General features: G+C 53.2%; 10 protein-coding genes across 10 annotated transcripts; 5 read left to right on the top strand and 5 right to left on the bottom strand.

Moving 5' to 3' along the window:
* Window positions 1–663: 663 nt before the first annotated feature.
* Window positions 664–3,121, top strand: N7532_010652 (M28 family metallopeptidase; the record flags this gene model as incomplete). The annotated part of the gene is made up of 2 exons (XM_056623143.1): window positions 664–1,555; window positions 1,611–3,121. The coding sequence occupies 2 exons, from the start codon at window positions 664–666 to the stop codon at window positions 3,119–3,121; spliced, it is 2,403 nt and encodes an 800-aa protein (XP_056470559.1).
* A 309-nt stretch (window positions 3,122–3,430) lies between these two features.
* On the top strand, window positions 3,431–5,404 carry N7532_010651 (MFS transporter; the record flags this gene model as incomplete). The annotated part of the gene is made up of 5 exons (XM_056623142.1): window positions 3,431–3,473; window positions 3,671–3,699; window positions 3,820–4,338; window positions 4,397–4,769; window positions 4,821–5,404. 5 exons carry the CDS (start codon window positions 3,431–3,433, stop codon window positions 5,402–5,404), a joined length of 1,548 nt encoding a protein of 515 aa, XP_056470558.1.
* Window positions 5,405–5,737: 333 nt separating this feature from the next.
* Window positions 5,738–6,122, top strand: N7532_010650 (TMEM14 family protein; the record flags this gene model as incomplete). Its single annotated transcript, XM_056623141.1, has 2 exons — window positions 5,738–5,740; window positions 5,793–6,122. The coding sequence occupies 2 exons, from the start codon at window positions 5,738–5,740 to the stop codon at window positions 6,120–6,122; spliced, it is 333 nt and encodes a 110-aa protein (XP_056470557.1).
* Window positions 6,123–7,030: 908 nt separating this feature from the next.
* On the bottom strand, window positions 7,031–8,376 carry N7532_010649 (putative C2H2 finger domain protein; the record flags this gene model as incomplete). The annotated part of the gene is made up of 2 exons (XM_056623140.1): window positions 7,031–7,720; window positions 7,786–8,376. The coding sequence occupies 2 exons, from the start codon at window positions 8,374–8,376 to the stop codon at window positions 7,031–7,033; spliced, it is 1,281 nt and encodes a 426-aa protein (XP_056470556.1).
* Window positions 8,377–9,686: 1,310 nt separating this feature from the next.
* N7532_010648 (uncharacterized protein) lies at window positions 9,687–12,179 on the bottom strand (the record flags this gene model as incomplete). The annotated part of the gene is made up of 1 exon (XM_056623139.1): window positions 9,687–12,179. One exon carries the CDS (start codon window positions 12,177–12,179, stop codon window positions 9,687–9,689), a length of 2,493 nt encoding a protein of 830 aa, XP_056470555.1.
* A 2,122-nt stretch (window positions 12,180–14,301) lies between these two features.
* Window positions 14,302–14,856, bottom strand: N7532_010647 (carboxymuconolactone decarboxylase family protein; the record flags this gene model as incomplete). Its single annotated transcript, XM_056623138.1, has 1 exon — window positions 14,302–14,856. One exon carries the CDS (start codon window positions 14,854–14,856, stop codon window positions 14,302–14,304), a length of 555 nt encoding a protein of 184 aa, XP_056470554.1.
* Window positions 14,857–15,831: 975 nt separating this feature from the next.
* N7532_010646 (DUF5427 domain-containing protein MTC1) lies at window positions 15,832–17,422 on the top strand (the record flags this gene model as incomplete). The annotated part of the gene is made up of 2 exons (XM_056623137.1): window positions 15,832–16,381; window positions 16,446–17,422. The coding sequence occupies 2 exons, from the start codon at window positions 15,832–15,834 to the stop codon at window positions 17,420–17,422; spliced, it is 1,527 nt and encodes a 508-aa protein (XP_056470553.1).
* A 333-nt stretch (window positions 17,423–17,755) lies between these two features.
* Window positions 17,756–19,057, bottom strand: N7532_010645 (5'/3'-nucleotidase SurE; the record flags this gene model as incomplete). Its single annotated transcript, XM_056623136.1, has 2 exons — window positions 17,756–18,787; window positions 19,046–19,057. 2 exons carry the CDS (start codon window positions 19,055–19,057, stop codon window positions 17,756–17,758), a joined length of 1,044 nt encoding a protein of 347 aa, XP_056470552.1.
* Window positions 19,058–20,401: 1,344 nt separating this feature from the next.
* Window positions 20,402–23,044, top strand: N7532_010644 (uncharacterized protein; the record flags this gene model as incomplete). Its single annotated transcript, XM_056623135.1, has 4 exons — window positions 20,402–21,847; window positions 21,904–22,012; window positions 22,063–22,388; window positions 22,442–23,044. The coding sequence occupies 4 exons, from the start codon at window positions 20,402–20,404 to the stop codon at window positions 23,042–23,044; spliced, it is 2,484 nt and encodes an 827-aa protein (XP_056470551.1).
* Window positions 23,045–23,689: 645 nt separating this feature from the next.
* On the bottom strand, window positions 23,690–24,171 carry N7532_010643 (DUF2462 domain-containing protein; the record flags this gene model as incomplete). Its single annotated transcript, XM_056623134.1, has 3 exons — window positions 23,690–23,806; window positions 23,922–24,006; window positions 24,119–24,171. 3 exons carry the CDS (start codon window positions 24,169–24,171, stop codon window positions 23,690–23,692), a joined length of 255 nt encoding a protein of 84 aa, XP_056470550.1.
* Between the last annotated feature and the right edge of the window lie 249 nt (window positions 24,172–24,420).

The following is a 24,420-nucleotide window of genomic DNA, read 5'->3' as shown; positions in this document are numbered from 1 at the left end:
CAGTTCCGGGATAATGCACATCGAGGCATTGTAAAGAGATTCTTAAGTTTTTTCTGGGGTAGTTTGTCGTCTTTTCGTTGAAAAAAGAGAGGGTACATGGGATGAGGAAAAGAGGAAAGTCGGTAAAGCGGCTGAGTTTCGTACTTGAGTGCTGGGTGTTCCTGTAACAGAGGCTTGTCCATGACTACCCTCCTAAAAGCCAATAGCAGTACCATCATAATCCCATCAGTGACTTGGGTTTGTTTGAAATTGACACACTCTCCTCTTTGCCATATCACCCCGTTGTTGACTGAGTTGTGTCACATTAGCTTCCCCAGCTATACGGTTGTAGATCCACTTCCAACCTAACTCCCCGCAGAAATCGCTGCCAGATAGGCCGAAGAAGCAGCACACCAGCAACCGTTGATTAATTACCACTCTACTTCAACCGTCTGAATGCTCAATCGACAAGAATCCGAAATTCGTGAATTAAATACCTTAGACATCTAAATGTAGTTATAACTAGTCAACTATTTAATTAACTGTTAACTACATCAAGTGGATACCTCAGGCCGGACCTCAGCGTGGGGCCATTAGTCATCCGATAACGCGATCAAGTGCGGAGAGCTCGAGACTCGAGCTCCCCTCTTCTCGCAGGTTGTTGCTTCTCCCAACCGTGCGAAAATGAGGGAGAAAGAAATGCCTTTCTCTGAAACGACGCCTCTGCTGGAGGTCCATGTCGCCCCGCAGCGGCATCGGTACCCGCATCACACTCTACGTCGGACATGTACCTTCATGCTCTGCACGCTGCTAGTAGTCGCCATCGTCCTATTCATGATCCCCACCGCTATCCTGCCGCGAGAGCATGGTTCGATTTGGTCCTATGCCCCTTGGGCAAACCCATACCCTCATGACGCCTGGCCGCAGGGCTTCGGTCTTACATTTGACCAGCTCCAAGAGGTCGTCCTTAACACACCTTCGGCGGCCAAGGCCAAGCAGTGGAGCGAGTACTATACGGCCGGCCCCCACCTGGCGGGAAAGAACTTCAGCCAGGCCCTGTGGACGCTGGAGAAGTGGAAGGAATTTGGCATTGAGGACACCACCCTCTCGACTTATGACATCTATCTGAACTACCCATTAGAGCACCGTTTGGCTCTGCTTAAGAAGTCGGGAAATAAAACAGAGGTCACATTTGAGGCTACTCTCGAGGAAGATGTATTGGAAGAGGATCCTACCTCTGGACTGCCTGATCGAGTCCCCGTTTTCCACGGGTACTCGGCCACTGGCAATGTCACCGCCTCTTATGTGTATGCCAACTTCGGCACATACAAGGACTTCGAGGACCTTGTGAACGCCAATATAACCTTGGAAGGCAGGATCGCCATCGTCAAGTACGGTAGAATCTTCCGCGGTCTGAAGGTCAAGCGCGCGCAGGAGCTTGGTATGGTGGGTGTGATCATCTATAGTGACCCGCAGGAGGATGGCGAGATCACGGAGGAAAACGGTTACACGGCCTACCCCGATGGTCCCGCGCGCAATCCCAGTGCCATTCAGAGGGGTAGCACACAGTTCCTGAGTATGTATACGATTCCCTTCATAATTGGTTATCGCCCATCTAATTTTCCGGTCAGGCTTTCTCCCCGGTGACCCCACAACACCAGGGTATCCCTCCAAGCCAGGATGCGAGCGCCAGGACCCGTACAACTCCATTCCCTCCATCCCCTCCCTGCCCATCTCCTACAAGGAGGTGTTGCCGCTCCTTAAGGCTCTGAATGGGCATGGTCCGAAGGCTACTGACTTTAACAAGTGGTGGCAAGGAGGCGGTCTGGGCTATAAGGGTGTGGGGTATAACATTGGTCCCTCGCCCGACAACGTTGTCATCAACTTGGACAATCAGCAGGAATACGTCACCACGCCCCTGTGGAATGTTATTGGCGTTGTCAAGGGCCATATCTCCGATGAGGTTATTGTCCTTGGTAACCACCGCGACGCCTGGATTGCTGGTGGCGCAGGTGATCCGAACAGTGGATCTGCTGCCTTGAACGAGGTCATTCGCAGCTTTGGCGAGGCCATGAAGGCCGGCTGGAAACCCCTGCGTACTATCGTCTTTGCCAGCTGGGACGGCGAAGAGTACGGCCTGCTCGGCTCGACTGAGTGGGTGGAAGAGAACCTTCCTTGGCTGTCCAAGGCCAATGTCGCATACTTGAATGTCGATGTTGCCGCCGCTGGAACCGACTTTGGTCCTCGCGCCGCACCGCTTCTGAACCAGGTCATCTACGAAGTGACCGGTCTTGTGCAATCCCCCAACCAGACCGTTCCCGGTCAGACGGTCCGTGACGTTTGGAATGGTAAGATTGCGACCATGGGCAGTGGCAGTGATTTCACTGCATTCCAGGACTTTGCCGGCATCGCGAGTCTGGACTTCGGATTCGGCCGTGGCGCCAAGGACCCCGTGTATCACTATCACTCGAACTATGACAGTTTCGCGTGGATGGAGAAGTTTGGCGATAAGAACTGGGAGTACCACATCGCCACCACCAAGCTCTGGGCTCTGGCGGCTGCCAAACTCATCGAAACCCCGGTGATCTCCTTCAACGCTACTGACTATGCTCTGGGACTGGGCTCGTATCTCAACAAGGCCAAGTCAACTGCAGACACTCTGCCCGATGACCAGAAGTTTGACTTCTCTGATCTGGACCTATCGATATTCGAGTTCCTCGAGGCAGCGCAAAAGCTTGACACCTGGGCTGCTGGCCTCAACTTGAAGCTCGGCCAAAAGATCCCCTGGTATCACTGGTGGAAGAAAGTCAAGCTTCTCTTCCAGGTCCGGATCACCAACGACAAGTATAAGGGCATCGAGCGTGCGTTCCTGTACGAGCCCGGCCTTGACGGCCGCAGCTGGTTCAAGCACGTTGTCTTCGCGCCGGGACTCTGGACCGGCTATTCGGGAGCCACCTACCCCGGACTGGTGGAGAGCCTTGAAGCCGGAGATGTGGAGAACGCCAAGGTATGTGGTCCTTTTAACCCTCCAAAGTATCTTTTTGACGGGCCCCATCTTGCTAACCGCTTTCTTCTCGCCTTGCAGAAATGGAGCAAAATCATCCAGGAAAGGATTGGAGCCGCAGCCAAGCTGCTCGAATAGCGGTATAGTTGATTAGAAATCTTTTCGGGATACGACCACGAGTATACAGTTGTGATATAAACCCGGTAGTTAAAACCAGAGCAGAATCCAATCAGAATGTACATGATCTTGAAATCGCTCACGCAGTCACCCCCTCGTAGACAGCTGACATCGCGCAGAAGTCCGGTTACAGCGACGCTAGGCCGGCTCGGACCCCGAAAGTGGAGCGAAACGACAGCATTATCGATCCGCGCCTTGGCTCTTCTCTTTCTCCTCATTCTTTTATTGCTTTTGGTTCACAGGACAAACGGTGTCGGACCCCCGAAGAAAATGCCGAAACCGCAGCTGCCGGTCCAGCAGTTGGTGATTCTGTGTACGCTTCACCTTCCATTCTTGCAAATTTCCTCGCCCTTTGAAAATTAGAACCTTGTCGCTGATCTGTTTACCTAGCAATATGTCGACTATCAGAGCCCAGTGCGTACTCCCGGTGCTTACCCCAGGCTCAGGTGTCATATCAAACGTCGAAGCATACCAGAAAGAAAAACAAGGCTAAGATCAACATTTAACCAGTCGTCTTCACCTCGATTCTCCCGTACCTGGTGCGTTTCGTCCCTGACATGTTGACGCCATTCCCCACCCTTCACAACACCACCAACATGGAAATTTTTCATAGCGGCCGCATCTCAAACTAAGCAGCACAAATTAACACTCCCTCGCAGCCTGAACTCATCGAATATGTAGGCGTTCCCAAACCCGAGGTCGCCAAATGGGCCGGCATCGCCTCCGCGGTCGCGTCCGTCAGCCAGGCCATGATGGCCGTGCCCTGGGGCACATTATCAGACTACGTCGGCCGCAAACCGATCATCATCAGCGGACAGATCTTCACTATGCTCCTCTCGATCATGCTGGGCATGTCGCAGAATCTATCGATGGTCCTCGCGTCGCGTGCCCTGGTCGGCCTCATGAACGGGAATGTCGGGATTATCCGCACCATGGTCGCGGAGATTGTGCCGCAGCGCGAGCTACAGCCAAGAGCGTTCAGTATCATGCCGATGGTCTGGACGGTCGGAAGTATCTTTGGGCCGGCGTTTGGGGGTGCGCTTGCGAGGCCGGCGGAGAAACATCCCAGTCTGTTTGGAGGCTCGGAGTTCTTGAAACGGTATCCGTTTGCTTTGCCGAATCTTGTTGCGGCTTGTTTCTTTGTTGTGGGGATTACCACGGGGATCCTGTTTCTCAATGTTAGTATTTTCGGTTGGTTTCTTGCAGGCGAAGTAATGGTCTGACTTGATGATTTAGGAAACCCTTGTGACAAAGAGGGATCGCTATGATCCTGGACTCGCTCTGGGACAGGCGCTGCTTTCGCCTTGCTCTTCGCGTAGAAAGCGCAAGTCGGAAGGCAAAGATGCCGAGGAAGATGAGGAGCAGGCACCCTTGCTCTCTGGGGATCGACCTGCTCAGAATAAGACCAAGAAACTTGTGACTCGACCGAACTGGTCGCATATCCTGACTCCGCAGTCCGTTCTCGTGCTCATTTCATATACACTGGTCTCTGGCTGCGGAATGGCCTTCGATTCGGTCTTCCCTGTATTCCTGCACTGGCCAGTGCAAGAGTTCAAAAATAACCCAGTCGTCGAATTTCCATTCAAGTTCGCCAGTGGTTTTGGCATCGGTATGTAGTTCAGTGCTGCCTAGTGAAGACAGAGCTAAACCATCGAATCAGACGCCCAAACAATTGGTCTCTTCTACACCATCATCGGCATCGCTGGAATGATCATCCAATTCGTATGCTTCCCGCCCATCGTTCAACGATTCGGCGTTCTCCGATGCTTCAAAGTAGCCGCCGTCTCGATGCCAATCATTTTCTTCCTCACGCCCTTCACAGCGCTCGTCCCCAGACCCCTTCGCATACCCAGCGTGCTCCTCATCCTGCTCGCAAAACTCGGGTCGAACATCTTCGCCATTCCCTGCTGTACGATCCTTCTCACCAACTCAGCCTCCAGCGTTACTGTCCTGGGTACTCTGAACGGCGTCGCGACGAGCGTCAGTGCTCTTGGCCGCGCGGCTGGCCCGGCATTGATTGGTGCAGCGTTCTCTTGGGGCGTTGAGAGGGGATATGTGATTATCCCGTGGTGGCTTCTTAGCTCTCTCGCGCTTACTAGTGTGATTCCGTCGTTCTGGATCGTGGAGCAGGATGGTCCTTATCGTGAGGTGGTCGAGGAAGAGGGGGAGCAGGGACCCAACGAGAACACTTCTGGCAGTGTGTATGGTGCTGTTGCGGAGTCGGCGGAGAGTGGTCGGAAGTAATGCATTCTTCTGGAGGTTCGCGTGGTGATGTTAACGTGCAATGGACTCGGCATTAACGAATAGAATGGGTGCATCATGACTGCATATTACGACATACTAACAACTTGTATTTGAGATCATAAATTGGACATATCTTGCTTAGAACTACAATACTACGAAGTGCATAACATTGTACCACCAACTAGTCAATCATCCCATCTTGTATACTTCGGCCTCGGCCCACCCCACACGACCCATTACTAATGCCCCCATCCAGCCATCGCATCATCTCCAACTCCCAACCTCCGAGTCACCAAACAGCCACAAAACCAAACACACAATCCCACCGTCAAAATGGTACCTCCCCTCTCCAATCCAAACCCAATCCAAAAAACTGATCAAAACCCAGTCATCTTCCAATTGCCCAACAAACTCCGCCCTCGCCCTCTCCCTCCTCACCTCCCTGGGCGGCGCAATCGGCTACGCCCGGACCGGCTCAATCCCCTCAATCGCAGCCGGCTTCTCCGTCGGCGCAATCTACCTCTTCTCCTTCCTCCGCCTGCGCGCCGGCCAATCCTACGGCGAAGAACTGGGTCTGCTGGCCTCCGCCGTACTCGGCGGTAGCTCTATCCCGCGCGCGATCAAGACCGGTGGTAAGGCGGTTCCTACTGGCCTTTCGGTGCTGGCTACTTATGGTGCTGTTGTTTTTGCGCTTGCATACAAGGAAAAGAGGGTTTAAGTTTGAGGGGGTGCTTTGAGATTGGTTGGATAGTGCTACTCGGGAATTTAACGGGATGAGAGTCCTGAGTGGTCTGGTTGTATCTACTGCCAATGTTAAGGTTTCCGAATTCATGGGTTTGTTTTTCTTTGCTTGAAGAAAGTTTCGGGGCTGTTTGTTTTTGCATGTGATTTGGTCTACTTGTTTTACTTGTAGACGAACCTGAGGTTAATACGGCCAAGAACACAAGAGGTTGGGAGCTATGAGCTATAGCTATCGGTGGAACCCCACGTCCATGTATCTACTACAGCTGTCTCTACAACCTTTACGGAGAGTATAATGCATTGGTCCATACGAGATAAGAATATCGTGGCAGTTCCAGATTGGGAGTAGATTGTGAAAACTAGGGTTCCCTCTGACGCTAAAACAGAACTACATCCAGAGGAAATGTCTGTTGATCTGGGAGCAGAGAACGTACGCACCTCGGTCCCACATTGGCACATCGCAGACCCGAGCACACAACACGAAAAAGAAGAAACGCGGTCTGAACGGGAGAGCGAAGCGCATATATCGCATGGATCCCGTCACACCGGCGAGTGCAGATCGAAACTGGAAATGGAACTGGTACTCGCAATGGGGAATCATTCAAAACGAACTGGGGAAAATTGCGGGGAAAAGAAAAACCTGGGGGAACCTGTCGTGTCCACTCACAAGTCGAAAGCCGCGAACGCTCGAAAAGGGGAAGGCTTGTTGACATTGCATTCGAGTCGTGAGGGGAAAAGTACATCATCGGCGAGGCTAATGGCAGGCTAAACGAGTGATCAATGTTAAGCTGCTTGCGTCGGAACTTAGCTGGAGTCCGTTGTCCGTCCCCACGGAAACCATCGAAAATTATTGCGAGTCCGACGCAAAAGCCTTTTTTTTGTGTCTCATTGAGCCGGGTCGAGGACGGTATCCTGGTCACGAATGGGTCCCGTAACCGTAGAGGCGGGGAGCTCGCCAAGTGCAGTATTATCCGGGAATTGGGCACGGTTGAATGCATACCGAGGGAGAGCAGCCATTTTCTCCTCAGGACTAATCTTCTTGTCCGAGTAAATCAGGCGAACGTTGGCCGGCTTCTTCGCCGGCTTGTCGACTTTCTCCGTAGCTCCGGCTGTGGTTTCGACCTTGGCTTCGGCCGTGGCTCCGGAAGTCACGTTATCACCGTTCGAACCGTTCGCGAGTGTGTCGCCTGCGGCAGGTGAGGCCGCAGGAAGAGGGTGACCCATGTGAATCTGCTGCATTTGTTGGAAGTTGACAGCAGGGGCTTCGAACTGAGGACGGTTGGGAAGTCCGGCGGGAAGAGGACTGGCGCTAGCTCGGGCGCTGGAATCGGTGGTAGGGGTCGGTTGGTTAGGATTAGGTGTAGCACCGTAGCCGTGAGCGGAGGGTGCGTGAAGCGAATTGCCTGCAAGAGGGGAAGCTGCGGCGCCAGGAGCATGTCCAGGAGTTGCAGGAGAATACGAGCCTGGGCTTCCACCGTAAGGGACGGGGGCGGCGACAGCTGCGACGCCACCGTACGGCATGTGGTATGAATAGGGTTGTCCGGGGACGAGGCCTGCAGCCAGCGACAGTGCGTTCTGAATTCCTATTAATCCAGCTGCTCGAGGCCGGGTCTGTCGAGGGATTAGAGGAAAATACTTACTGGAACATTTTGGGCGGCCGCGGCCGCCACCGGTGTGTTTGACGCGGGGCTAGCGGGGGTGCCGTTGCCGCTGCTAGGTTCAGTAGCAGCGGCAGCGGCGGCGGCTGCTGCTTCAGCGGCACGCTTGGCGCGGTGCTCAGCCAGACGCTTCTTCATATTGGAAACGTCCTCGGTTACGTCCAACTTTGGTTTCTTGCTCGGCGGCGGCTGAATTCCAGAACCAGGCATCGGGTTGCCGGTACGTTCCATATGTTCGCGATTCATTTCGGCATATTCGTGTCGGATCTGGTTTTCGTGAAGGCGAATCGCTTCCGCGGGGATTCCTTCCATGCCGAAGATTTCGACGTCCAGACCGCGTCGGCCTTCGATGGCACCCGCAACTTCTGTGAGTTCCTTCTTGTGCACCTGGGACATGTGCACCTTGAGACCACCTGCGGTGTTGAGACGGCGGGCGCAATCATCGCACCTGAAGTGCTTAGTCTTCTGGTGGGTTGTGAGGACCACCAGGTCGACAAATTCGCGGTTGCAGTAGTAGCACCACGGCATCTCCAACTTCTCCTGGAGGGTGGGAGGTCGCTTCTTCTTGACCATATTGACGGTAGATGCGCACGTACTGATTTAGAAACAGAAAATAACGGGGAAAGTATTCGAGAGATGAAAAACGAAAGTGTGATGGCGGGCGTGAAGGATTGTCGAAGGAAAGGGTAAGGTGGAGAAGGAAGTCACTGCAGCCGCCTGCGGATCCGCTTGTGAGGTTCGGAATTCTGCCCACCTCACCGCCCGTCTGACCGCCAAGGCATTTTATCACTGTGCTCATGTGCTTCGGGCTTTGTCAATCGTTAAAAGTACGTGGCTCATGCGACCATTCACACAAGCAAGGAGAAGGTAAAAGAGGCCGAAAATGAAAAAGAGAAATACATGATTGCGGCCTCACGACATTCTAAAAGCAATTATTGAGAATTTCATGAATGGTCTGCAGGTCGTACTTTGTGTTGTTGCTACTCTCCCTTTCTGTGACAGAGTAAACAGAGCTCATGGAAACTCATATACCTGTGAATCTGGATTTGCTGAGGATATCATATATAAAATTAATGAGGAATGAAAAAATAACAAGAAATGAACTTGGAAAAAAAAAAGCGTTGAGACTCATGCCCACCCCCGACCTCGAGTAACCTTTGCAAATATCCTTCTATCTGAGGAACAACACCGTCGCACTCGAATCACGCTGACGAAGCCCATCCATATAGATAAAGCGAAATAAGCTTTCACGCTGCATTCCGTCCTTTTTATCATTCTCGAAACACTGAAATAATCAAGTACACTCAAGGAGTATTGAGAGCACTTGCACATGTGCTCGTACTATGACAATGAAACCACAGTGTCAAGATCCGTACGTGACGTCTCGAACAGTCGATCGAAACTGGAGAAGGGAAACAGATGGGTGTCTTCGGAGTTTATTCAGAGTGTTCACGAACCCATCCATGGGTGGAGAGTGTGGCAAGTTTGAATGGAGAAGTAGGAGAAAGTAAAAAAGAAGAAAGAAGAAAATGTGAAATGTAAGTGACGGGGAATATGACTGAGTACTAGATGGAGTCATAGTACAATTGGAATTCCACCAGTAGATAAATCGACTGGCGAGGGCAGAATGGGAGTTCTAGAAGAGGGGAGAGAAAGATCTAAATTGTTTCTACTCAATGTACTTGGCCTGGCTTCTAGAAGGAGACGTATATGGGGTAAGAATAAATGTTACATTTGCAAGGGCTAAAAACCCCTATTGTACACTGCCCTGATTTGAATTTAAATGGTAATAATGTTCACATAAAACGCCCGTATCTCCGCTGATACTTTCAAAAAACAATAACGCATAAAAACCACAATATTTGCGCAGCATCTCTCAAAACTCAACGTCGGTGATCCTGGGGTGGGTGGTGCCCAGGCATGTGTGCAGGTGGCGGGGCCGGACCATGAGGTCCGGGAGGAGGTCCAGAGGGCCCAGGGGGCGCGGAGGGTCCGGGGGTGCCATAAGGCACCCAGGGGAACGGCGCATACTGCGCATTGGAGGGCATTGGCTGACCAAGCCCAACAGGAGATGCATTGTACTGCAGGTGTTGTTGGGTATAGTGGGCACCGGGGTGAGGAGGTAACGCCTGCAGAGAAGGAAGAGTCGGTCCCGGATGACCAGCGGGAATGGGGCCCTGGCCCATCGGCATCTGCATACCGGGCATAGGGCCCATGGCGTGCGGAACTTTCGGGGCAAGGTTACCAGGAGGAATTTGGGCGGTAGAAGGGGATCGACGGCGACGGCCAGCGGAGCGCGGAACCTCTGTGGGCTTTTGGTCCTCCTTCTGACGGTCTTGTTCGATTTGAGCCTTGGATCGTTTGGGGTTTCGGATGCGGCCTTCGCGGTTGAACCGTTCCCAGTGGTCCAACATAGCCTTGGTTCGCTTGGGGTTCTTGGAGTTGGCGATTTTTTGCCGGCGTTGCTCCTCGAGTTCTTCGGCGGTAATGTCTTTGGGGTCCCTCTTCGTTGTGGGAGTGGAACGTGCTGGAGGCGTTTGCTCGGGCATAGGAGAGGCGGCGGCAAGGGAGGTTGTTTCTTCTGATGCAGCGGATTTTGGTGCTTGGGGGGTAGGTGCTGCTACAATTGAGCTGGCACCTCGGCGGCCTCGGCCGCGAGTAGAAGTAGGAGTGTATGTGGGAGTAGGTTGAGTTTGAAATGCATCGAGGGACTGTCGGGTTGTAGTAGTTGCCGTACGGCCACCAGCACCTCGGCCTCGGCCTCGGCCACGACCGCGACCGCGGCCACGAGAGGACGGAGCAGGTGTTTCAGGTTGGTAGGCTTCGAATGTAGCGCGTCGGCCACCGCGACCTCGGGTGCGGCGCTTTGCAGGGTGAGAATCGTCTTCATCCTCATCGACATCGGGTGTGTTGTCATGCGTATCTTCGGAATCACTCTTGTGATCGACTTCCACGGCCTTACGTTTGCGGGTAACCTTCGTCATGGGCTCCTTTCGGGGTTCCCAAAGCTTGGGAACGTGTTCCACGCCATGCTTCACGACGGGGGTCCAGCCATCCGGGTTTCGTTCCTCGGGAGGAACCTTGGCTGCCATCTTTCGAGCTTGCGCGGGCGTGGGAACAAATCCTCCTTGGATGAACGGATTCTGTAACGCACGGCTGACCATTGTGGGGGTGTTCGTGGTGAAGTAGGTGTGTTTGTAGCCATACAGCATGGCCTCCTTCTTTTCCTCATGGTCGATGTTGTTTTCAGGCACCTGAGCGAGCGGATTACCAATTCGCTTCTTGTGACCAGTCGAGTAATCTCTCTTCGCCTCACTTGGGATGGGAGCACGGATATGGCGGTGAGCGAGTGTGTAGAGTTTGTCGAGGGCAAGATACTCTTCTTGCCAGGTCTTCATCATATGAGCTGCGGTTTCGGTGACCACGTAAAGCTCTTCGTGGGAGAGCTTGTCAGGTTTTTCGAGCAACTCAATCAACTCATCGGGTGAGTTGATATCAAGGAACTTGCCAGTCTCAACATCGGTGTTTTTGTAAGGAGAAGGACGAGTGGTGGGAACAGGAGGGTCGCGCTTCTTCAGCTTAGCATCCCGGAAGACCTGCTGCCAGGAATCGTCCAACTTGGCGCCGTCCTGCTCGTAGGTGGGCGAAAAGTAGTTGACATTGTGAACCGTCCAGATCTTTGGGAGACGTTCTTTCATCTCCGACTCTTGCCACTCCGACAAACGCTGGCGGTATGCATCTGGATATGCACTCTTGGGATTGGAGAGGAATTCGATGAGGTCGTACTTGCCTTGCGGGGCTTGGGCAGTCTTGTTGTTTGTGTCCGAGGTCTTTGTCGCCTCATTCTCTGAGTTGCTACTCTGAGCACTTCGGTCGCCGGCGGCTGAGACAGGAGCCGTCTCGATAGGCTCTTCTTGCTCATTCAGATCGCCTTCTTCGGGATGAGCAATACCATTGGTCACTTCCTCGTCAGGGTACTCGGCATCTTCATCGAGTTCTTCAAGGTTGGATTCTTCCAAACCTTCATCCATGGCCTCATCAAGGCCGTCCTCGACAACATCGTCAGCGCCTTCATCTATCACATCGCCGGCACCGTCGTAGCTCATCCCATTTGAGTGGGGATGTTCAGCAGCAATGTGAGAGTTGATCAAATCGTCTTCAGTCATGGAATCATCTTCAGGGAACTCCAGAAGCTTGCCACATCCCTCGCACTTGACGCGCTGGGCAAAGGGCTCAGGGGACTGAGAGATCTGAGTGGAAGTAGATTGCGGCCGGAAAGGCTCGGAGAACTGTCGGCGCATGGGCGAGTCCTGGCTGTCGCCCACGTCAGATGACTGGTTATCCATTTCCACGTCGGGACGAGGAATTGGAGACATTCTTTTTCAGATCAGAGATCTGGAAAAGCAGAAAACAAACCGGAGTGGTTTGAGGAGCGGATCTGTATAGAGTTACGTTAGCCGGGCTGGTTCGCTTGCGGTGCCAAGCCGCCAGGAAATTGGCGCTTCCCGAAGCCAGGGGAGACTGACTGTGAAGGTGAAAAGCAGCTGCAGGGGAAAAAAGCACAGGGATACGAAACGGCGGAAATGAGGAAATTGGCACGGAAGAGATAGAGGGAAATGTAGAATAAAATAGACGGCGGAGGGGGCAGCAGTGACTTGAAGAAAGTGAATGCAGACACGGTCGCGGCAAATTGTGTGGATCAGGATCTGACCCGAAGTGTATTTGCCAGCATACATGAAAAACCGCGACAGAGAGCCAGGATCGCGCACGCGACACAGTCACTTACCAGGAGAGTGAATCAAACGATCGGGGCCAGGCCGATCGAGGTCAATTATGCGCTTGTCGTGAAGCGCTCAGGCAGGTCGCGAGCGGCTGCCAGGGATGTGTACTTGCACGGGGAGAAGGCTGGGCCGCGAGCTGTGCAGCGCGCGACCAACACGCACGACTCGGCGTGAAAGAGAATGAAGATGAGTAACAGCGGATTGCTGGTGAAAATCGCGCGAACTATGAAGGAGTTCTGGCAGCAGCAGATGATTGCGTGGCAGGCGCGCTTGGGGGGAGCGTAGTATGTAAAGAGAAAAAAAAAAGAAGAATTTTACACCGGCGGCGCGCGGAAGGGAAGTCAGCCACAGGGCAATGGGAGAATCGAAAGCAGACGAATCGAAAATGGGGCAGATTCGGAAGAAAATTACATGGGGAGAAGGTAAAGAGATGGGGGACGATGTCGAAGCTGAGGGCGAAAGAGATTGAGAGGGAGTAGTTTAGTTTGTACTGACCATTTGGTGTGGAGCCGGGGCGGTGGCCAATCAGCGGGGGGACATCTAGAGTCAGCTGGATCGAGGCGATTCACTCGAGCTTCAGCAAACTGCGAGACGAGATAAGCACAATAGAAGGATGAGTGTGAATATCTTCCCAATATCAGTGACTGCACTTCGTCGCAGTTGCGTGATGGCCAGCGCCTCCGAGTGCTCGCCAGCCAGCTGCTCAAGGTTTGACCATTTTTCAACTCTATTACCCGGCCAGCAACCACTCTATGGTAAGAGTGTCCCAAGATAGAACCATATTCCGGCTGCCTGGTACTCTCTAAATATCTCCTACGTTTCACACACTGCTTCTGTTTACTTGTCTACGCTTTTCTCGACGGCATACTATCAGGTTGCGCCCTTGCGCAAGGGAGTAAATCCCTGCTGGGGACCTCCCGGACGCACGGCAGTATGTAAAATCATCCAGAGAAAGAAACAAGACATCGAAGATTTTCTATTTTTCCAGGGATTCTCCATATGGTTCAAACTCGATGGTGGACGACACGATCACGGTAGGTATCGGCCTCCTTTGTTGGCCCCTTGATCCGATCGCCGCCTGTCTTCACTGCATGCACAGACCCCATCATCGTATTTTTCCGGAATCGCAACAGCCATACCATACTAACTGCAGTACAAGAATCATCATCTCATAGTCGGAGCAAACTCCCTTACTGGAACTGTGAACTGCTAGTACAGTACACTTGCGCCCGCATCAGCTGGATGTATCCCGACCCCACGAACCCCGTTGGCGCTCATCTATATTACCTCCACACTGACGTCAACCCTGGGAGTTGGTCACGTCTGGACGGCATGTACTAAACACCACCGGAGCAGCGTGATCAAAAATCCAGTCGCTCATATTTGATAAGCTGGCAATAGTACGAGAATTTCGCGTACTCGGAGCTTACTTTCTGGTGAGAATCAGGGTGCTCGACGCGTCAACCGCTGTATTAATTGGATCGATCACAATGTATGTCGGGATCCTAAAATAGGGTGGATAAATAGTCCAGCGTAGTGTGACATTACAAGAGTGTAATAGAACTACTAGCAGTGTACCATACCTAGGAGGCAGTTGCTGATAGTGTCAGAGGCCGTAGGTTTCCCCGCCACGCTGCCAACATGTGAAGCATGGCCCTCAAAAGACTAAACCCGATAAACTCTCGCTAAACCATAGCACATCACACTTCAAGTTGATCTAATGATTCTTCTCTCCAACATCAAGAGCCACCAAAAACCGACTGACACAGTTATACGCCGCGACCGTCGCCGTAATCTCCACCACCTCCTGCTCATTGAACCACGCCCTCAATTCCGCAAACACCGCATCCGGCACCGTCACCGTCTTGGTCATAGCATCCGTATACCTCAACACAGCGCGCTGCTCAGCACTCAAAACACGACAAATCTCATCGGTGAAATCCGTCTGCGCATCTCCAACAACCTTAAGCGCTTCCTCGCTCAATCCGCCCTGCGAAAGCAGCGGCGCATGCTGATCCCATTCGAATAGCGCGCCATTGATGACGGCCACGCGGCAGATGGCCAGTTCGCGGACAATTGTCGATAGGCTCGTTCGCGTACGGATGGCGCCGATGAATGAGTTCCAGCCCTCGGCGACGGGGAATGAGTGCAGGAGAGCGAGGTCGAGGGGGAGGAGTGGGTTTGGTGCTCGGCGGGCTTGAACACTTGATAGGATTCTGGCTTCGTCTGGGGTGCTGGTTGGGGGTGGGTCGGGGACATAGGGGAGGCGCATGGTGATGAATTCTTAGAATTGGGTTGTTTTCGGTTCTGGGTAGCTTGATCTGGACGTGCGTGTGTTAGATTGAACGTTGCGAGGTTGGTGCTAGTGCGAGATCGGGTTGTTCTGCTCCGCCAGGCGCATCTGATCTCCGACTTCAAGGAGGGGTATTGGAGAATAACGGACCGGATGAATTGATTGCTTGGGGTAGCGCCGATAGAAAACCCAGGTATTTATTGGATTTGTAGTCCGATGTAGAAGATTGAGGATGGGAAGGTGTATTTATGGTTGCGTTTATCGCCAACCCCGCGTGGTCCCGCAGCGGGAGTGATCCGATAATTGATGCCGCGGATGTCGGTCTGCGGCTTCCGCTGTCGTGCCGGATGCGCTCCGTTCAGCAGAAACACATTGACGTTTTTCAGCCAAATAACCTTGTACGGGGACGTTTAGACATGACAAATATGAGTGCTAGTAAGTATGCATTGTGCTCTAAGGTGGTGTACCAAGCAAGGTATATATTTCCACACCTTACTATAATTATAGCAAGCCTAAATACATCTAAAAGTCAGTCAACAGACTTATAGATCAAGTTGTCAACAGTGTGATAAGACCAAGTTCGGAACAATATTTGAAAATAGTGTTTACTCTGCATTTGTCGTCTGCTAGATGCCTGTAGGTGCTAAGATGACCCAAATGGAGCGCCTTAAGTTGCTGAGCGAGTTGAATGTATAACCGCATTGCATCGCAGCTATACCTTCACCTCATGAGAATATATTGGTCAACTCGAACGTATTCAAACTGAAAGAACTCAAAAACTGGAAAAGCAAGAGAGTAATCTCCGAACTTATCCTAGTCGAGTATATCATTATTTCGACTGCATGCACCTGCAACGCAACTGCGGGTCTTGGCGCGGTCTCCACCCGCCGCTTCGGGAGCTCCAAACAACAGTGTCGTCACCTCCTGAACAACCCCCTCGGTTCCCCAAACACCATGCCTCCAAAGGGAGCCAAACCCACTAGCGACGAACTGCTAGCTCAGTTCGACAACCTTGGTATCGACCAGTCCGACAAGGGCTCCAAGCGCGTCCCGGCACCAGCTGCCCCCGCGGCTGACAATGCGAAGGCCGAGCAGGAGGATATCCTCGCTGAGCTGGACCACCTAGCTACGCAGCGACCGAGCAGTGGTCCCGGGACACCGCGTCTTTCGTCTGATAAGGCTCGGTCCTCGACGCGGTCGCCGCGGCCTAGTGCGACGATCGATCGGGCTAGCGAGGACAAGACGCGCCAGTCGGAGGAGACTGGTCGGTCTTCTCGTGCTGGCGTCAAGCAGGAACAGCCTAAGACGGAGCCGGAAGAGGCTGCACCGCAGCAGCAGCAGGAGGGTGGTGGTTGGTGGGGAGGAATCTTCGCAACTGCCAGTGCTACCGCTACTGCTGCTATGAAGCAGGCTGAGGCTGCTGTCAAGGAAATCCAAAACAATGAGGAGGCTCAGCGCTGGGCGCAGCAAATGAAGGGCAATGTTGGTGCGCTGAGGGACTTTGGTAATTATCCCCCTACACTCTTTTAACATGCACTGGGATTCCTGCTAACACTAACATTATATAGGCGGCGAGCTTCGCAACATGGCCATCCCAACCTTCACCAACCTCATTCACACTCTTGCGCCTCCCATCTCCTCGCACGAACGTCTCCAGATCCATGTGACCCACGACCTCTCTGGCTACCCCGGCGTGGACCCGTTAGTATATGCTGTCTTCTCGCGCGTGATGGCACAGGTCGAGGGTGGAGACCTGCTGGTCATTCAGCGGGGTCAAGAGTCTGCTCCCAAGCGCGGTCTTGATGTCGGCGGATATATTTCTAGTGCTGGATGGAGCGATGGGCCTTGGTGGCGGACAGTGACACCCGGAACCCCGCGCACCATCAATGCGGTGCCCGGTACAATCGAGGGATCCAAATTGGCCCGTGCAAGCGCCGAGTCCTACGCAACAGAGTACTTTGCTTCCCGAGGCGGAATCGAAGAAGCCGCGAAGCAAGCCAGCGAGGTCCTGAGCGAATCTAACCCGGTCCGCAGCAGTGATATCTTCCTGGCTATCCAGGCTATCCGCCAGACGGTCTCGACAGACCTCTTCCAGGCCGGCGCATCAGGCGAGAAGCCCACCACACCCGGCGCGGTCGATACCCCCGAGCCAGAGGAGGAGATTTCATTTGCTTTGTACCTCCATGATCCCGTGCACGGCATTGCCTTTCACACCATTTCCCAACCGGTTCCTCAGCAGTGGATTGAATGGCTCGACGCCTCCGCGCCGGCCCCGGAGAACCCGGACGCGGAGGACGCACAGGTCCCGCGCGCCGTTGTGCCCGAAGCTATCGCCGAGATCATCGAGAGTGGAGGCGTGGACCCGCGCGAGTGGGTTGCCGAGTGGATCGAGGAGACTCTTTCGCTCGCAGCGGGCGTCGTTGCGCAGCGGTACGTGGCTCGCCGTATGGGTGTTGGCGAGGGCGGCATTGGAAAGGGCAAGATGCGGGCCGAGCAAGCGACGACTGTGGAGAGTGGTGCAGGTGAGGCTGCGCGCGCTTTGTAGACGAAAGCTCAGCTTCAGTAGCTCTTTTGATGTTGTTCATGTGATACACCCCCAATTATCTGTTGCAAATGCATTCCTATTTTCAGTTTCGATAGTTGAGCACCGTTTGGGCTGGGTAACAGGTCGTAAATAAAATGTTCCACGATATATGATCTATGATCTATGTACAAAATGGGTCCTCTTTCTTTTCCACGGTCCCATCTATAGCCCGACGCTCCGTTAATAATCATAAAGGTTCATGCGCGCTGCTCCCCAATGCAAGACCAACCACTGCGCCTGGTAATGATAACAAGAAAACATCATCCATGCAATCCAGAGTGCTCTGGCCACGCTTTACCGATCGAGGTCAATTGGTCCTTCGAGGTCGGGGACGTGCCAGAAGTTGGCGCGCAAAGCAGTCACGCTGTGTTGGTTAGTATAAATGAGATAATAGAAAAAGGAGGCAACACACCTCGTTGACCCGTTCAGAACGGTATGCGCATCTGTACCGTCCTCGCTCTCCTGCAACCTCTTCTTCATATCAGACAAGTCGGCAGACCACTTGAATTGGCGCTGTTTCGGGGCCTCAACGTGCCCATTTACGCCATTCACGGCATGAACACCATTAACGCCATTGACACCATTACACTCGTCCTTGTGCACACCATTCGTCAACCCATTGACCGCCTTCTTCTTCACCTCCACGCCAGCCTCAGCATACAAGCACCCCCTCGACCAATAATAAGGCAGAGTGCGCGTATACAGCACAGGCTGAGCCTCAACGTCCTCACGCATGGGCACATTAATATTATATAGCTCAACCCTTTCATCCCAATTGCGCCACAAATGCGCAACAACCTTAACCGCCAACCTGGCTGCAGCCGCAATCACCGCATCAGTCTGGGGATCCTTACTCCCAAACGAGATGGCAATGCCCTTCTTCCCGCAGAACACGGCCTCGAGCGCGCCGCCGACCGTCCCCGACGACAGGTTATAGATGGTGGAGGCATTGCGGCCGTGATTGGGGCCGGAGATGACGAGGTCGATGGGCGGGCGGTCTGTGAAGAGGTTGTACAGGCCCAGTTGGGCACAGCTGGCGGGCGTGCCGTTCTCAATGACGACCCATTCCGCCTCATCTTGGCCGGTTGCGCTGGAGCCGGCGGGGGCTTGGTAGGATTCGTCCCAGGTGCCATCTGCGCGGAAGGAGTCTTTGTGCACGAAGTTGGCTGTTAGGGCTGCTTCGATGAGGTGGGCTTTGCCGATCCAGGAGCGGGAGGCGGCGGGGATGGCGACAGAGACGAGGTGGCCGGCTGTCTGGAGTTCGTCGACGAGGGGCCGGATATAGGGCGAGAGCCGGGTGTTGGGTGGACCATCGTCGTTGACGACCTGGTGGGTGTTAGTGCTGCGTCATAGTTTTATTTTTTACCCCTCTCTTTTGCATCTGGTGCATGCGCTTGTAATCCTTGTTCAAAATCCTTATCTTGAACCAACCAAGGGGAGAATTGGCGCAGCGGATATGTCATAGTTCATGCGCTGGTCGCTAGCCTTGGTATTGACATAGCAAGGCATAGCGTCGCATAACCAGCCCACGGCAAGAAAAAAGGGCGAACAGAAAAAGAATCGAGGGATCGCGTGAACACTGACCAAGATATGCATTGCGACGAAAAAGACCGGGCCGGCGCAGTGCTCGGCTATACAGAAATTCGAGATTGAGCTCGGGCAGGGATCTGGCTCTCCACGAGTGTAGATCACTTATAGCTGTATGTACAGTGAGGGATAAGTCGATGCAACACTTGTGAAACAGTTGCAACCCCACGGGACGCGGGCCTTATATGGGGATGGCTAAGGATTGAGCCATTCGGCTGGATTGGAGGCATTTGGGTGTGGCACTGGCATGCTGGAGCGTACCGGCGTGCCGAATGGGGTTGAGCACAAAGTTGTCGGGGGCTGCGGGGGCGGCAATTGGAGGCCAGATGGAGTCTGCGGTGAACCGATCCGTTCGGTGTGCAGATTCTGCGGCCAGCAGAGGCGGTTGTGAGGAGAGGCAGACGGGGAAGGCGAGAATGGGCCGGGTATGGGTTTTCTAGGGCGAAATAACCTCGATTTAGGTGTGGTGCAGCTGCGTGCAGCCGATATATGACCAGATTGATGGAGTTACTTAGGCTATTACACTAGGAGTATACCGTATACCCCATACTGAAAGTATACCCTCCCTCAGTACTCCAGTTCGTGCCCTTCTTGTCTATGACTAATATATCACATGATCTACATATCACGTGATATGACTAATACAGCCCCCAGACTACGGTGTACAGCGCAGCCGCTGGACTGATGAATCACTCGGTACGCTGCAGTCCGGCTTTCCAAAGGTCGCTGGGGACATTTCCTGTCCAGGCCGTACCTTAACACACGAGGTACCTGGGTCGAAGCTGACTGGCCAACCACAGCCCGCCTGGCCCACGGGTCCTCTCTATCAGGGACGATTTGCTGATTGTCTCGCGTAAGATCAGTCCACCTCGTGCCCGAGAGATCCTGGTGCATACCGGGCGTTGTATACAGGGGGTACACGAGCAGCCCTGAATCGTTTTTGTCCAAGAAGGATGGATGTTATTCCTATAGTACAGACTATCGTCCACAAGATATTGCTGTAGTTACATCCCAACTAGCAGATCAAATCCCAACGCGACTAGTTTGGCGCGCAATCCGCCATCCGCCCTCTGTCAGGCTGCTGCGGTCTGTGCGGATCCCAGAAACACGCTAGAGACGATCGCAAGCACGCAAAACTTTGGTGGTGGGGAACCCGTCATCTTCTTCCCCTCTGCATCCTTCATCATTCCTCCATCGTCAGCGACTTCGCAAATCTCCTTCGATTCGGTCCCGCCTCTTCCCATCCGTCCCGCAAAGTCGCTGAAAAAAAAAAAGCTTCGGCCTTTTTTTTTCTGCGATATTTGCCCGGCTCTACCCACGCCCATCTCTGCAAGAGCTACGCCTGTATCCTGTATGGACTGCGCAAGCGCTGGAACTGCTGCGGGGATTGACCCCAAAATTTTGGATAATTGGCAAACTGACGGCGCCTTCTCTGTCGGGTCGTGGGAACACCTGGGATACGACCAACCGCCCGAGTGGGATACCAGTCAGGAATCGAGCCAGTGTGCCGATGTCGCCGACCTGGGCGCTTTCCATGATCCGCTGACGGGATCACTGCTGGATCGATCGGGTGATATCCAGAATAGGTGCGCATTCGCTTTCCGTCGTCGCCCGCTCGCTCGCGGGATCGAGGTCGATTGTCGTGAGGGGTTGAGAAGAGAAGATGAGACTAACCCATTACGGCGTCACAGAAAGCGCGATGTGACGAACGATAAATACAATTACGCCGATGGCCCGGTCGAGGGCACTGGCAGTGGTACTATCAGCCCTCGTACCATCCCGTCGTCCACCGACGACAACTTCCATACCGACGAACCGTGGCCGCACTTCCAACTCTTCAACTCCGTGGCCGCCGGGATGTCCCTGGAAGCACCGGTGATGTTCCCCTACGGTAAAGGCCCAAACAACTCCGCCGGCGCCGTGATTGTCGACGACGTGGGCGAGATGCCGCAGGGTCAAGGATTTCCGGATGCCTCGGCGGAGGCGATCATGTTTCAGCAGGTGCCTCCGTCGTTTCCGATGATGGAACAATGGCCCGAGATCCCGCACGGCATCTCGACGGAGAACATGCCGGGCCAAGGCTCCGTGCCGCTGGCAATGAACTCGCAGAACAACGCCAAGGAGCAATTCCAGCCGTCGATGCGGTCTCTCGAGTCACGATGGATCAACAATCTGGAATCGCAGTTGCCAGTGACCCAGATGACGACGCCGCCTACCTCGTTGCAAACATCGCCGGCCCCGCAACCCCTGCAAGATTGCTTCCAGTTCAAGTCTGAGAACTCTTCTGTCGCTGGAGATATGTCTGGTATCTACGAGTACCAGTACTCGAGTGACGATGCCCCGGCCTTTGCGGACCGTCAGCTGGAGGACGATGCGCAATGGAAAATTGCGACTCCCGACCACAGTTCCCCGGAGTCGTCTGTCCCCGGCACTACTGCCTTTATGGTCAGCGAGACCCCGTCAGATTCCGTGATCAACAACAATCCCTCAAGATCTCGGGCTTCTTCGTCTGCGGGTCATCGGGCTTCTGGCCGACCCATGCCTCTTGCGATGCAATCCGTGGCTACGATCCGCAAGCGCAAAAACCGGAACCCTCAGTCCATGGACCAGGGCCAGCCTAAGCCTTTGCAGATTGTTCAAGAGGATGGTCAAGGTGGCTCCATTGCGTCGGCCGATTTTGTTTCTCCTCCACGCGGTGCTCGCCGCAAGGGTCCGCTGAGTATGGTCGGTCGGGCTAATGCTGGTATGCGCCGCAAGAATAAGGATACCTGTGTTCAATGTCGACTGAATAAGCGCAAGGTCGGTATTTCCCAACCGACAATGTTTTTGAATTGTAAAAACTAAATCTGATGCAGTGTGATGGAAGCTCGCCTTGCGATGCCTGTCGTCCTACTCTTCACGAACAGCCCTGTGCTCGTGCTTGCTTCTCCAGCATTGTCGAATTCGGAACATGCAACTATATCTGTACGTTTTCCCACGTCTCTAATCAAGCGACTTTAACTAACTCTACCTAGCTCAACGAGCTGTCAACCACCCTACTCTTGACGGCACTGCTCGAGTTCGAATGGAAATCCCGACCGAGTTTGACATGACCCAGCTCCTATCATTCCTCTCCGAGCGCCAGGGTCGGTTCAACATCCGTGCCAGCCAGGCTTGGGGCTCTTTATATGTTCTCGATCTTGGTGAGACGTACAAGTTCTTGAAGAGCTTGAGTGAATATAACGGCAATTCCAAGTCGACCTTTTTGGAGTTCATTGACCGCCGCATCGTCGAGTCCAAGGACAAGTCAAAGAACTGGTTGACCTGTGTTAAGGATTGCGACCCGATGAACCAGGCATACGTGAGTAACAATCCGCGGAAAATCAGATAGAATATTTACTCACATTGGCACAGACATTGCTTTCGCAATGGAACAACATGCCCAGCCGCGCAAGATACACCTTCGTCCCACTCGACGAAAACGGCCAAGAACGTTCAATGGACATCAACAACCCAGAAGACCGCCGCGACATCCTGCTCGCCGCCCAACTCTCCCGCATCGTCTGCCGCATGATGGAAGTCGAAGGCTTCCGCAAACTCGAACGCGACTTCTACAACATCAAATGGAAACAAATATCGCACGAGACACACATCCGCTTCCTCAACGAGCTCGGCCACATCCTCCTCTCGCTGCGCTGGCGCTGCTCCTGGTGGAAGCGCCTGGGCGACGGAGGCCAAAGCCCCGATCCAACGCAGCAGCACTATGTCGACCGCGTCGAGCTGCTCTGCCGCATTCTATACGTTTACTACACCTGCGTCCTTGCCAAGCTGCCTTCATGGTCCACCAGCGATGTACCGAAGGGAACTTGGTCTTCGTATGCGGACTCGGAGAACGCAGTTTGGGACGACTTCCCCTCGGACCCATCTGATGCTGGCTTTCAATCTTGGATGGACCGGGGACAGGAATTGATCGAGCAGGCTGGTGTGCGTGTACCCAGCCAGATCTCGAAATTCTGATCTACTCGAAAAGAACAAAATATAAAGCGGCAGCATTCACGGCATGGATTGGATTGGCAATGGTGCGGATTGGAGTTGGATATTAGATACCCTTTTCTTTTTTTTTTTTCATTTCTTGTGATTTTCATTTTTCTCTGTTTTTTCTGCCTTGTCGTCCGGATTTTTGCCTTTCAATGGCTCACGACTATATTCTACTTCCAAGTGTTTATGATTAACGAATATCGCCTCTCATGTCGACTCGATGGGTAGCTTGTTTAGAGGGCGGCTCTTTTGTACATGGGATTTTTCTTTCTCCATACATATTTCGCTTCTTGATAGGTAGCATCAATGAACTAGCAGCTGGACAATAACGAAGAGCAGACACGTATGATATCGTACTAGATTATTCGTCAGTGTTCTAACCTCACAGGTTACAACAGTAGAGGACTCGCGCATGGAGAATAACAGGGTATCGAATTCATGAATCGTATCGCTGAGCGATCACATATGAGTTTAACAAATCGAACAAGGCCCATGTACCAACCAGACCTTTATCAGTAGAACGGGATAGCAAAATGCAGTCCCAACAAGAAGAAAAAACAAACACCTGCGCCTCAGCCACTGACAAACACATGTCCAACGTCACCCGGAAACACAATAATCACTTTATTTCTTCCCCTTCTTATCCCCCTTATCCTTCTTCCCACCAGCAAGCATTTCCAAATGTCCCGCCTTGGACGCAAGACTGCGCTCCGTCTTCGCAACCAGGCCGGAAGTGAGTTTCTATTTGGAATATGGTTAGCATCATCCACCAAGCCGACGAGAGGAGTTCGAGTCAATGAGACTAATCTTCATCCAAGTCCCCAGACAGACAAGACAGAGGAGTGGCTGCACGAACCTTATTCAACTTCGCCTGCTTAATGAGACCCTGCTTCTTCGGCGCGACCTGTCGGGGACCGGGCTTTGTGCGGGCGTTCGCGCCACTGTACCATGGTAATAGTTAGCATTGTTTCTGTCCTGCCTTGTAGAAATTCTCTTCTCTTTGCCCGTTGCTAGGGCGAAGAATGCGTTGAGGTTGGATTGAGTCCGACGTACCGCTTCGTCGCTGCCGTGGTCGGCTTGCTCTTCTTCAGGAGTCCTTGTGCCATTGTGCTTTTTGTGTGGTGGTGCGAGTACTGCCTGCAGCACTGAGAGGTTTGCGATCTGAGTAAGGTTAAGGTGGTTACAACTTGAACCTTCAGAAGTGTGAGTGGTTGCCCCGTGGATTGTTGGAAAAATCCTTATCGACTTATCGCGGTCACGTGGTGGATAATGGATGTGGGTATGAGTTTCCTGATTTGGAAGTATATTTGTCTTTTCAGTTCGTATGTCTGTATGGATCGGCAGAGTACTGCCTG

The sequence above is a fragment of the Penicillium argentinense genome, assembly GCF_028826775.1.
Source record: "Penicillium argentinense strain IBT 30761 chromosome Unknown utg000010l_segment0_segment0, whole genome shotgun sequence".
In the NCBI taxonomy this organism is placed as follows: Eukaryota; Fungi; Ascomycota; class Eurotiomycetes; order Eurotiales; family Aspergillaceae; genus Penicillium; species Penicillium argentinense.
Note: the sequence above shows the minus strand (reverse complement) of the source record. Positions and strands in the feature narration are given on the sequence as shown.